The following is a 12691-nucleotide window of genomic DNA, read 5'->3' on the forward strand; positions in this document are numbered from 1 at the left end:
TTAATAATAAAATGATGAAACTGAGACATAACTGTTGAAAGGAACTTTCTTTCTTTTCTTTCTTTCTTTTTTTTTTAATAGTCAGTGAGATCACACTGTGTCTCGAAGGGAGACATATTTCCTTCTGTTGTTGGGAAACATGCCTAAAGATGCAGTGCTCTAGCTAGCAGTCCTTGTTACTGTCGAATGCATGTATTCTGCTAGCACGTTGTAGAGAATAAGGGTTGTCAATTGCTTTCCATATCTTTTGAATTCGGAAAGATCAGGGAGCTAGAAAGCAGGGCAATTCCTGTTGTTTGCCTGCTGCTTTGTTGCATTTGTCTGGCCTCTTAATATAATTACATTAATATAATTACATTTTGGTTTAGGCAATTGGGAGTGGTTTTGTAAACCAAAATGGTCTAAACCCATTAATCTCTTTTTTTGCTTATGACTTTCTGCCTTTACCTTTTTGATGGTCCCTGCCAGCTGAAGCATTCTGTTATTCAGGAATTAAGGGCTTACATCATTGCTGTCAGCTACTTGCCCAGATGTAAGTCCTGTATATCATGTGAAACCATGTGTCTGTCACTAATCATCATTGTATTATTTCGATTACTTGGAAGTCTGAGCTCCCTCTATGAAGGATCAGGACTTCTCAGTGTTGGGGAACTGCTCATCTTTGAATCAAAATGACAGAGCTTGTGTTGGTCCTCTTCTCCTCTCCCTTCCAGTTCTGTCATCTGTGGATCTGCTTAAGGTTTTGTTGGTAGGCTGAGGGGAGAGGGAAGCAGTAGGTCCTCCCTCCCCACCTTTCTCCCTGCTTTTCTCCCCTCTTTACTGTTTCTCATCGTTATAGATCTGTGAAACAGCTTACTGTTGCAGGAAGTTGTCTTTCAGCATATGAGGGACATACTTAAATGTATTTATCGTATTTGCATGGAAATAAGCTTGCTTTTCTGTCTGGTCCTATATCTCAGTGCTCTAAATGTGTACAATAAATATCTCTGAGTGCCTTTATGCTTTCTACCATGCTGCTTTGATGAATCAAGTGTCGTCCTTCAAACCCAAATGAGTCTTTTAGCTACTGCTTCATTCTTTTTGAAGTTTCCTTTCAAAACACACTTCTGGGAAGATACTATGTTCAAATAGTTGGTGATGATGAGTGGACAGAACCACAGAATGATTGAGTCTGAAAAGGATATTTGGAGATATCTAGTCCAACATCCCTGCTGAAAGCTCAGTCAGCTACAACTTGTCACGTTGGTTCTGAATATTTCTCAGATGGAGACTCCACAGTCTCTCTGGACAACCTGTTCCAGTGTTTTACCACCATTACCATTAAAAAAAAATTCTTTTTTCTTATGTTTACTTGGAATTTCTGTATTTCAATCTGTGCCCATTGCTTCTTGGCAATGCTCTTGGACACTACCAAGAAAAGTCTGGCTCCATTTTCTTTAGTCTCCCCATCAGATGTTTATACACATTACCAGTGTCTTATCCCCTTGAGCTTTCTCTTCACCTGGCTTGATTGCTTCTAACTCAGCCTTTCCTTGTATGTTCCTGTACCCATCCATTGCAACACTCCGATTGTGTGAGCTATGCCACCATGTCTCTGTGATCCCAGGGAGATCATAGTGCTGCGGCTGCACCCAAACCTCTAATTCCTGCTGTTTCCTCCCTGTGCTGCATGCCTTAGTGTACAGGCACTTCAGAGAGGCACCCAGTTATGCTGAGTGCCCAGGAAAGGCATGAGAGCTCTCTCCATCAGGCTTTCCTGTAGGCACTCCCTCACTTATGTGGATATGCTGGAGGTGGGCCCTCTCAGGCCTGTTTGGTCAATTATGAGGTCTCTCTTGTGAACAGCACCCTGCACATTCTGCTTGCCATCTCATTCCACCACTTCCTCACTTGAATGAGGTTACCGTATCTCTTTCCTGTTGTTCCTAGTTCAAAGCTCTCCTCCCCAGTTTGGCCAGCCTGTTGGCACAGATGCTTTTGCCCCATTTATTAAGACATATCCCATCCCTTCCTAGCAGTCCTAAAACCTCTGGGAAGGTCCCATGGTCAGAGAAGCCAAATTCCTCTTGTTGACTGGAGCTGTGCAGCCCGTTATTGGCCTGCAGCATCTACCCACTCCTCCTCAAGCCCTTCCCCTCACCATCAGGATTGAAGAGAAGATCACGTGGGCCCCTCCATCCCTGACCGTCACCTCAGGGCTGTGTAGTCACAGTTAATGTGCTCCAGGTCTTCCCATCAGTGTCTTTGGTGTTCACGTGGAAGAATAGCAGGGCTGAGGGCTAGACGGGCCACTCAGCATTTCTGCAACATCCCAGATCCAAGCCCCTGACAAGCAGCAAACCTTCTGCAACAGCAGGTTGGGTTGGCAGGTGGGGGGACTTCCATCTCCTGTGGCAAGGAGTCACCATCTGCTGTCACTCATAGCCTTTTCCTGGTGTTGTTGCATGGCTTCAGTGCAGGTGCTTCACTGGATAAGCTTTTTTCTTATGAACCCTTTGACACTTGTAAATTTATCAGATAGGGTATTTTATGTTCCTTATATTCCTGCTTCTGTTAGGTGGTTTTGTTCATTTTTCTTCCTATAATAGCACAGAATACAAAGGATCATGTGCTTATTTGGATTGTAAGTATCGGGAAACAGGGAAAACCTTCTCTTACAGTGCTAGCCTGATGTTGGAGGGATTGATTTGTATCTAGATATTCTGATAGCTGTGGCTATTCTTTATATAATAGATTATGTGGTAGTTTCTTTGCCTGTCAATCATAGAATCTTTTAACTAGTTAATGTGTACAGCGCTTATGCTCTGGTATACTTTTCTGGATCTCCTTACCATGAAAATCAAGACATAGACATCTGAAATCTCAAATCTTTGATGAGGGAATGACTGAGGTGCCCACCTCCACCTGAGGAACCAGAAATGTGACAGTTTACAATAAAACACAGACGTCTGCATATTATGACAATAATACACACATCTGAATTACATTCATGCAATTTACATGTACATGTAAATTAGCCTTAATCCATCTTTTCTCCCCTGCCCCTGCACCCTTGTTTGTTAAACAGTGAAGGAGTTGCATCTTCCGTGGATGTTTTCGTATGCATTTTTATTATGTTAGTGGATGTGGTTTAACTTTTATGAAAAGCAGAAAAGTACGTGTTTAGTGTGAGGGAATATTTTTTTTGTCTCTTTGAAAGTTCCTTTGTTGAATTTCAATAATGTAATTCAGGATTGTGTATGCAGTGAAATGACTTTTTATCTGTTTACTGAGATCTTGATACGTGGTAAGATCTAGATTGCTGCACCTACTATCCATATGTGAAGTGGATCATATCCAGTTAAAGTATGTGCTTGTTCAAAAGACAAGTACCAGACTTAAAGAGAGAGCAATTCTTTTGGTTGTATTTGAAGTCATCTTGACGCTTTAATCACAACTGTTAAGGTTGTCCTAAAATTCACTTAATGATTTTCTGTTAATAGCACCCAAATCAGGGTTATAATTCTATAAATTTGCTTTCACTACAGAAACTTGGGTCTGGTTTCTGTCCTCTTGATTCAGAAGATTAGCCAATACTTCAAGGTAGTAAAATCTAATTGCAGGAATGTGGTGTATTCATCTAAAAATAATGTAACTTTTTACATTTGGTCACCTTATGAACTTCCTGCATGTTTTGCAAGTAATTCGCAAACTTTTATGATTTAAAAATTTTAAGGAAGATTTCCAAAGATTGAATCAATATGGAAGAAGACATGAAAACACATTACCAGAGCACTTTTTTAGTTTTTATTTATGAATGGGAAAACCCAGGTAAAAATAACTTTAGTGTTTGGAATGAATTTGTGCTAACTTATAGATCACCAAGATAAGCATACGGAGATTCTCTTGCTGAAAAAAGTGAAACATATTTTTTTCTTTAGAAGCGTCACTGACATTTGTTGTTTTAAGAAAACATTATGATGAATCCATTAACAACTCAGTAGTCTGTGTCTTCTTTGCTCTGTTTACATTGTCTGCATTTTTTAAATGATTCAGTACAGAGCACAGTAGACATGCTAATATTAGCAGCAGTATGATTATAATTTTGTTGTCTAAAGTTAAGCTAATGTATGCCTGCGGAGTGTTGAGGATCATCATTTATCACAGTAAAGTCACGAGTTAGAAGTTGGCAAACTTTTCTGTGCTTCAGTTCTCAATCCTGAATGTCTTTAAATTGTTTGATAAAGACAGAAAAATTACTATGTCTGACAAATGGGTGGGGTATGTATATCTCTATGTTTGCTGATGTAGCTATACCTCGACAGCCATCTGACCTTCTGGCACTGTATTTTTGAGATTTTTGCGGAATAAAAGTAGCTGGCATAAAGTTAGGTATAACAAATACTACATGATTTAGAGACACCCCAGTAGGATGAAACTGGTCGAGGTGCTCACCACCCAAACTGCCCATAAGACTAACATGGCCAAAGAACATAACAAAACACTTCAGAGCTGAATTGTTGATTTAAGTGACCGTTAGCTATCGTGTTGGAATAGAAATGTGAATATTTACAAGTAAGAAATATGGATACGGATTTTGTTGAGGCTTTTCCTTAATAAAGTTCTGCTGAAAGTAGTGTCTTAAGAATGTTATCTAGTTGGAGAGGGGAGTATGGAGGAGGAAACAAAACTTAATTACTTTCTCGTACTTTTGAAATGTTGCTGTTGTACTTAGTCTGGTCATTCTATAATGAAACAATGGAAGAGAAATAGGACATGATAGAAATCAATAGAAAGATCTTGTAAAGTGTTTTAATATTATTCTCAATTTGCATAAAATAGAAATTTATCCTTCAATATATAATTTAAGAAAACAGGAAATATTTACATTTATTCCTAGTATATTTTCCATATTCCTAATTCTCAATACACTAAAGAAAGGTGGATATCAGCATGCTGTTTTATTTACTAAAAATATTTTCCTTTTCATTTTGATTGCTTTGTGCCATGAATAAAGTAATGTAAAGTGAAAGAAGAGCTATGCAGTCACATAGGACTAAGCTAATTTAAAGAATCTTTCAACTGCAATCATCCAGGAAAAGATGTACAAATAGTTACCATGGGTTAATTAATGGCAATAATTTGCTTTGGTGACTGCAACCTAAGAGATTTAGAACAAAGATGAAAGAAATGGTGGATTGCTATACCTCAACATGTATGCTACAGATAGTATAAACACTCTGCTGAGCATAGGAGCAAGTACATCAATTTTCTTATATTGTTGCAATTATAATCAATATCTCATTGTTTTTAAATTGAATCTATTTATTTCTAAATATTTATTTTGAGATTTCTGTAAATGCTTATAGAAAAAGCATTAAATCAAAATAGAAGTTGCTTTTCAAGAAAGCTTCCACTGACAAAAGTTATAGGATACATTTAGCAACTTTGCAATCTCCTTTGCTATGCTCATAAATATCAGCTGTAATTTTAATTGCTTTTGTTTTCAGAGAGAGACAGTATACTTACTTAAGTAAATCTTTTCTAACTCTTGAAATTTCAGATTAATGACTTGTGCATGCTCAAAGTAAATAAATTTTATTGTGGAAATATTATAATCTTTACATTTCAGCATGTGCTGTCATCTGTGTACTGAAAAGAAGTTACCTGAAGACATTGTTTGTCGTTTATTCTTGTGTTGAAGTACCTTGATTGCCATGGCTAAATGGAAAGCTATCACGTAGTGAGATAAAGTGAACATATAAACTTGTTTGGGAAACATTCGATTAAAATTACTTTGAAGGTAACTACATTCATAGAAAAGGCTTGAAGATATTTTCTTTAATAAGTATAACTTTTTTGTTTGTTTGCTTTAAATAGATTCTCACTTCAGGTTGCTGCAGTAGCAGAGAACTGCCTTCTTACTTTATACCCATATTTGGCATTTCACCGCTCTGATCAACAAATTATCTTCAAAAGCAGTAAGTAATCAACATTTTACCTCTTTAAATTATGTTTTGTGCAGTAGCATGTCTGTATTTTCAGTATTTTAGCAGGGATGCTATCAAGATAATATTTTTGCTCATTAATTACAAGGGAATACTAGCAATTGAATTGCATAGTTTAATAGCTTCTATTTTCTTGTTGAAAGTAAGGAAAATTTATATAAATAATTTGATATTATTTATTGAAAAAAATCAGGTAAATAAAACTTACAGAATATGTGATATTTTTAAAGTATGAGTAGACTAGACAACTCAAACAATAGAGCAGAAATTTAAAAATTTAAATTAGATTGTTGGAGAGTGAGCATTAATATTTCATATGACAACATTTGGATATGTTATGAAGAAAACAAAAGAGAAGAAAACCACTTGATCATTATTTGACTGTTGGATATGATTTCCAGTATTTTTGATTACCATGTCCTGGAAGACTGGTGAGTGTAGCAATATTTTAAGGCCCTATAAAAGCCTGGTGTCACTGAGTAGAAATATTTTTATCTGTAAGGACAATGTTCTTCAGCTAGTTGGTCCTACTGATAAGCAGTAATTTTGTATCTTTTATCTGGGCATTTGAAAATGGCTCGCATGAAGTTTGATATCCATTCCATATGAGGTCTTTTTTGTTTTTTTGATAGAAAAAATTAAACAAAAGTAAAATGTGCAAGTTGCATTCTAACATAGCAGAAATCCATGGCTGGTTTGTAATAGTGCTTTAATATAAATACTTAAGATCAGTAATACCACACTTATTTCATTTTTAATTACACTTAGAGTAAGAAGCCATAAACCCACAGTTTTTCAAAAATAAATGCCTTCAGTAGCATCTTAATTAGGCACAATATTTTAAAAATATTCTGATTTTTTTAGTTGAAGAAAATAATTCCAAGTTAAACACATGATGTTAATTTGTTTAAAACGTACTTTTTTTTCTGTGCTATTCCTAAGTCCTTTTCAATGTTTCACAATCTATTTATGTATTGCTGTGTTTATGGGAAGAATGTTTGGAGGGGACCTCTAGAGGTTATCTAATCCAATCCTCTACTCAAAACAGGTGCAGCTATGAGGTAAATTACTACTTTTTTTTTTTATAGCTAGTATGTTATATTTGGAAGAAACAGACAAGCTTTCAGGCAATCAAACCATTCATTATGTCAGAAATAGATTTAGCTTTGAAGATTGAGGATTTTAAGGTAAATGTGTTACCCAGACTGCCTCAGAGAGAAGATAGTAAGTACTTGTGAGGTTGGAAATGGGATTAGCAAGGAGAAAAGTGACTTGTTTCATCCTAGAAAAAGGAAATAGATAATGTATAATCCATGGATCATAGCACAGTTAAATGAAGATAGGGGAAAAAGTATTATATTCTCTAATGAATATGTGATTTATTTATTTATTTCAGTATCCAATGGATTTATGAATTTCTTTTTCCAGACTCATCTTTTGAAAATGCTTTGTAGATTTTCTTTGAGGTTTAAGTCAAACATGGAACAGTGATTTTATAGAATCCAGAGGGGGAAGAAAAAAAAACTGCTAAGAGGATGCACTGGATGACAAGTTTAGTGTGATCAAACCATATCTGTCCAGTACAGTTGTTTTGAAAGCTATTCCACAAGCCTTTACCTCCACGTATCTGACACCATGCTCTTATATTATTTGCTCCAAACTTCACGAGTAACCATGCTAACAACCACAATATAAAGATAATAGTATCTTTACTCCTTCTTCCTTCTGTTACTCTTGTTGACTAGTCCTGAAGCTATACTGGGTTCCTCTTTTACTCTTGTTCTGCAGACCGACCTCACAGATAGCTACCTAAGGGTCTTGTAATCCTATCATATCTTGGCACGTGAAACTGCACCATGATCTATAACGTCTAGGATTAGTATTTGTATACCTGGATGGGAGATAGTATGTATCCAGAGTGGATGATCCAACAGAACTCTTCTGCACAGAGAGTGCATGAATATGGCAGTATCAGGTTAAACTGTGAAACTTGTGTTGATACTGATGTCAGTTGTTTGTTGTATTGTCTTTAGTTTAATGCTTTATTTTAAGCAACTCTACATAACGTAAAATGCATTCAGCTTTCTGGTAGATGGAACTATACAATAATGCTGTAACTAAAATACTGCAGGTACACCCTATCTTGCACCCCCAGTTCTGTGTCTTGGTTTATCTAATGTAATATAAAATCTAGAAAATTTCTTCAGAAGTGGACATTCTCACTCTGAATATTCCCTGCAATTCTTTTTATAAACCTCAGGTTTAGTTTATATGTTTAATAGCTATTATAAGAAGAAAATATTTTATTTATGTATGGACAAACTGTCTTAATTTTTTGGAGAGTTTTATTTCTTGGGGTGAAATTTTTAATGAGATAAGAAAAGCGACTGCTGTTAACAGATAATTGATAGAGGTTTTGGTGTTGACAGAATGACGTAAGAAATAAAAAGTTATTGAACTATTGGATACATTTTTGATAGTGTAATTGAAGTTAATTGTGGCCTCAGGATAACTTTCTTTGTGGATATATCAAAATTATTTTGACTAAGGAATGCAGTACCTCATATTTGTGTTTGCACAAAGTTCTACTGCAAAGTTTATTTTTTTTACAAATACATTTTTGTAAATTAAAAACCAAAACAACAAAATCTAATGACTTACATATTTTAACATTTGATCTCAAGAAAAAATATTTTTCTGAAGGTTTAGAGCTACGTTTATAATTGGCACTTAAGACCAGATGATTTATAAATTGCTCAGGTTTTCAGATGTAAGTTAACATCTCTGGGTTTTTGGGTCTAACAAAACCATGTAATATGAGAAAGTTTTATTTAGTAGTAAATGTGAGTTTAGATTCTTGCATTTTTAAACTGTTAAAGAAATTACATTTTTCATTTGCGACAACATCTTCTTGGATGTTTACATAGCAAAGTTAAGATGTATATTTTAGCATATCTGTATTAACTTTATCTAATTATTGTAAGTAATAACAACAGTGGAAACATACACTCTTATCTCTAGCATATGTTAGCAGACTCTTTAAAAAACTTTGTGTCTGTCATTGTCAGTATGTGACAATATTAGCTGTGCTAGTATTTCTGTTTTATAATCACAGGTTCCTTTTGCCAGATCCTTTAAATCAGTATAACAACAAGATCAAAGCTGTCAAAAGAAATACTATTTGTCTTTGAGACTTTAATGGTGTCAAATACATAGAATGAAATTGTCAGTGTTTTTGAAATATTTCAGGGCATTAAGGCCAACTAGTTACCTAGTGCATCCTCTTAGCAGTTTCCTGTCTTGTTTTAGCTTTTTATACCACTGGCTGAATTTAAAAGCCAGAGTTTCTGGATAGCAACACGAGTCATGAGTTAACTCGTAGCAGGTAACACTCATTTCTTAGCCTTTTTGCTACCTGTAGATCTAGTTGCAGGCATCTTTTTTCAATGTGCCAATTCCCAAATAACTCATTCCAAACAATTCTTCCAGCCAATTAGATCTCTTCTTCAGTGTTAAACTTTGTCTTCTTTTCTATCCACTGATTATTTCTAGTATCCTCCTTCCCAATTCTATATCTGGAGAACTGAATTGCACTTAGAATTATGTGTTTGGAGAATGGAACTTAAAAATACATTTTTAAGTGTAGATAGGTATGTGAGTTTTATAGTATCATAGAAGTGGTGAATTGATAAAGCATAATTCTGAGTTTGATTTATTTTAGGAAAAAAAAGTGGTGTTGAGTCTGTAAAAGCTTGATGATGTTATACTGAGACCCCTTATATGGAGAGCTATGGTCAGAAATCCTTAAGAATATTTGGTTCCTGACTTAAAACTCCTGATTTAGTGCTGTTCCGATAGTTTTTTTCCAGCAACTGTGCAGACCCGTACTATACAATATTCAATTAATGGAAGAAAATATGCAGGTAAATTTTGTTGCTATTCTAGCAACAGAAATAAGATATTTATCGTGAGTCAAACAAGACCTGTTACTTGATTCACTGAAGACCAAGAGGGAAAAAAAAATCAGATAATTGTATGAACTGTTAGAATATAGACAGTGAAATATCTTTTACTGAGATTTTCACTCAACTACAGCTTATAATCTTGCTTTATAGACAGTAATGAGAGAGACTGCAGTAGCGGGGAAGCTGTTTTGCATCCATGTTGTACTCCACGATCAGTTTGCTGTAGTACTTCCACAGGTTCCTTTGGTATAATCACGACCTCAACCTTTGAAGATTCCAAATCAGGTACAGTACAACTGTTCACTTTCAACACTTTGAGCTCGTAAAATTGCTTTTCAATTTATGACTTTAAATGCATGTATTTCACATTTGTAGTTTTTGCCTGAAATACATCTGCACATTTAATCCATGAATAACGGGAGGCTGTTCTCTCCTGTAATTTAGGAAGGCTGGTCTAGAGGATAAGCAGAAAAGACTCTCCAAGCAGAAGGAAATAAGCCAAGCTATTAAAAAGAAAAATTTAGGTCTCATCTGAAATAAAAAGTCCATGGAGGATCAAGCGGAAAATAGATTACTGGAGGGATGTGAGGGATTAGTTACTAGGAAGGGTGTTTGTTTCTGTAGTTATGAACTAACCAACAATATGGACTCTGTAAATGTGCTATACTCTGCAAAGAACTAGTTTTATGTTCAGGCTAGACTTCGACATTTTTATTGTATTTATGAAATACTGTATAAACACTACCAATGTCAGTGGAACTCAGTTTAAGATGCTAGTCCATAGGAGTTAAGAGTAGTAGACCCTTCTGTGAGGTTTTCAGGTGGTCAGTATCTGAGGCTGTTGACATCCGTCATCTTAGCTGGTAGTTTACTAACTGAAGAAGTTATTTCTCCTGCTCTATCACTCAGTCTGGCAAATCTTCTGATAGGGCTGTTTGTATGAGTGTTCTCTAATCTGTTGCCAAGACAAGTAGGGTTAGTTAAACAGATTGAATAATAGGTCTTTACTAACATTCATTTTTAGTGGAATGATGTAAGAAGAGTTCAACAAAGCAAGTCAGTTCTAGATCTGAAGAGGCAGTAACATCTGGCAGAGGTGTCACTAATAAGATGGGAAAGTAACCTTGTCAGCTAGCGCTACTGCACAAGCGCAGATATGGCTGCATGTTACAAAGGACTAGAGTCCCCTCTTTTGCTTCTATTATATTGTGTTGTATTTTCTTCTTAAATCTTAGCCAAGTAATTTTTTCACTGTGCAAGATATTAACTGGTTTTATTTTTGCATCATTTAGTGAAACACACTGCAATAGTGGCATCAAAATAAATCTTGAAAATACATCTGGAATCATTTATTTGTGCTGTGAAGAAAATAATTGTATCATTACCTTTCATACAATATTGTTGTATAATAAACAAAAGCTGGTAATGCTTAAAATATGTAATATAAGTTTTAACCAGGTGAGGATTTGAGAGAGAGAAGAGGGAAAAAAGGGGGATAAGTCCAAAGGCTTATCAGGCAGGAATTAGGCTGATTAAGACCAACACAGTGCCTGGTAATGTGTTTGAACATAAACCATTGCCATATCATTGGGGTGAGAAACTAGCATTAACTAGTTGGTAAAGTAATACCTACTGCAATTTTGTGTAAGACTGTTTCTTTATGATTATTGCCTATGGTTTTGTAGGCCATGTCAGAATTCAATTTTTTCTGATTGTGTAATTTTTTTTGTTTTTTTTTGTTTGTTTTTAAGTGAAATTAGATTCTAATAATTTAATTTGTTCTATTGCCAAAACATGTACATGTCACTTCAGCATTGTTTATTCCAGAAATGAGTTGATCATCCCTTATGTAACAATTTTTTGTTTTCTGAGAACATTTATATAAAAAATACACATATTGCTTTTATACTAAGAAGTGAAATAAGCAAATCTCTGGGTTTTTTTTTTTATATCATTCAGAATCGGATACTGTTCTTGAAAATGAAAATGTAAAGATGAATGAAGCTGACAGCCGAAGTGATGTGCGGAAAAAAAAAAATGAATTATCGCTTTTTCCTGATGAGAACAAAGAGGAGTACATCTTCTTTCAGAAAGTTGTAACTGCTGTTCAGAATTGGTTCAGTCTCTTTGGTTGGTCTAAGGGACCTAATCCTGTTTCAATACCATATTCACTAAGACGGTAATTCATATCTGCTAAGAGCCAGCTTGTATGTGTTAACCTCTAAGTTACTCTGCATATGATCTAAGGAATATAAATGCACTCTAATGCACACTTGTGTATTACAACTGTAGCATCTACACACTCTTATATGAAAATGTTATGTAGGTGTTATAATTTTTCGTTTCATAAAATACATTTCCAAGTAGGATGCTCTAGTATGCCACAATGGAGTATATGTTAAATAGACAGTTAAAACTGTATATAACACTTTTGATTCTGATCCCAAAATGAATACAGTTTTAACAGTTGTCCTGCCTTTGATGGCATAAATAAGTATTTTGACAATATAACTTTTTCCCCCCATATTCTGAAGGTCAAAAAACAGGTGAGGAAGCAAACTTCATTATTCACAGTCTTGCAAACACCTTGAAAATATAACAGTCATAATGGCATCACTTAGTTGATGCTATCTAGTTTGCTAATAACTATTGAAGAAGCCAGTCTCCTGGGATGTGGCAGTATAGGCATTCATAAAAATAATAGAAAGCAAAGTTTTATTTGGCAGGAAGCAATGACAA

At 35.2% G+C, this 12691-nt stretch overlaps 1 protein-coding gene across 1 annotated transcript in view; it reads left to right on the plus strand.

Annotated features, from left to right (window-relative positions):
* The window catches only part of CFAP47 (cilia and flagella associated protein 47), a 362418-nt gene that overhangs the window by 65020 nt on the left and 284707 nt on the right, over nt 1–12691 (plus strand). The window contains exons 28-30 of the mRNA XM_062577000.1: nt 5860–5964; nt 10116–10237; nt 11912–12131. Coding sequence (XP_062432984.1) covers nt 5860–5964; nt 10116–10237; nt 11912–12131 — 447 coding nt within the window. The remainder of the gene's footprint in view (nt 1–5859; nt 5965–10115; nt 10238–11911; nt 12132–12691) is intronic.

The sequence above is a fragment of the Rhea pennata genome, chromosome 1, assembly GCF_028389875.1.
Source record: "Rhea pennata isolate bPtePen1 chromosome 1, bPtePen1.pri, whole genome shotgun sequence".
Taxonomy (NCBI): Eukaryota; Metazoa; Chordata; class Aves; order Rheiformes; family Rheidae; genus Rhea; species Rhea pennata.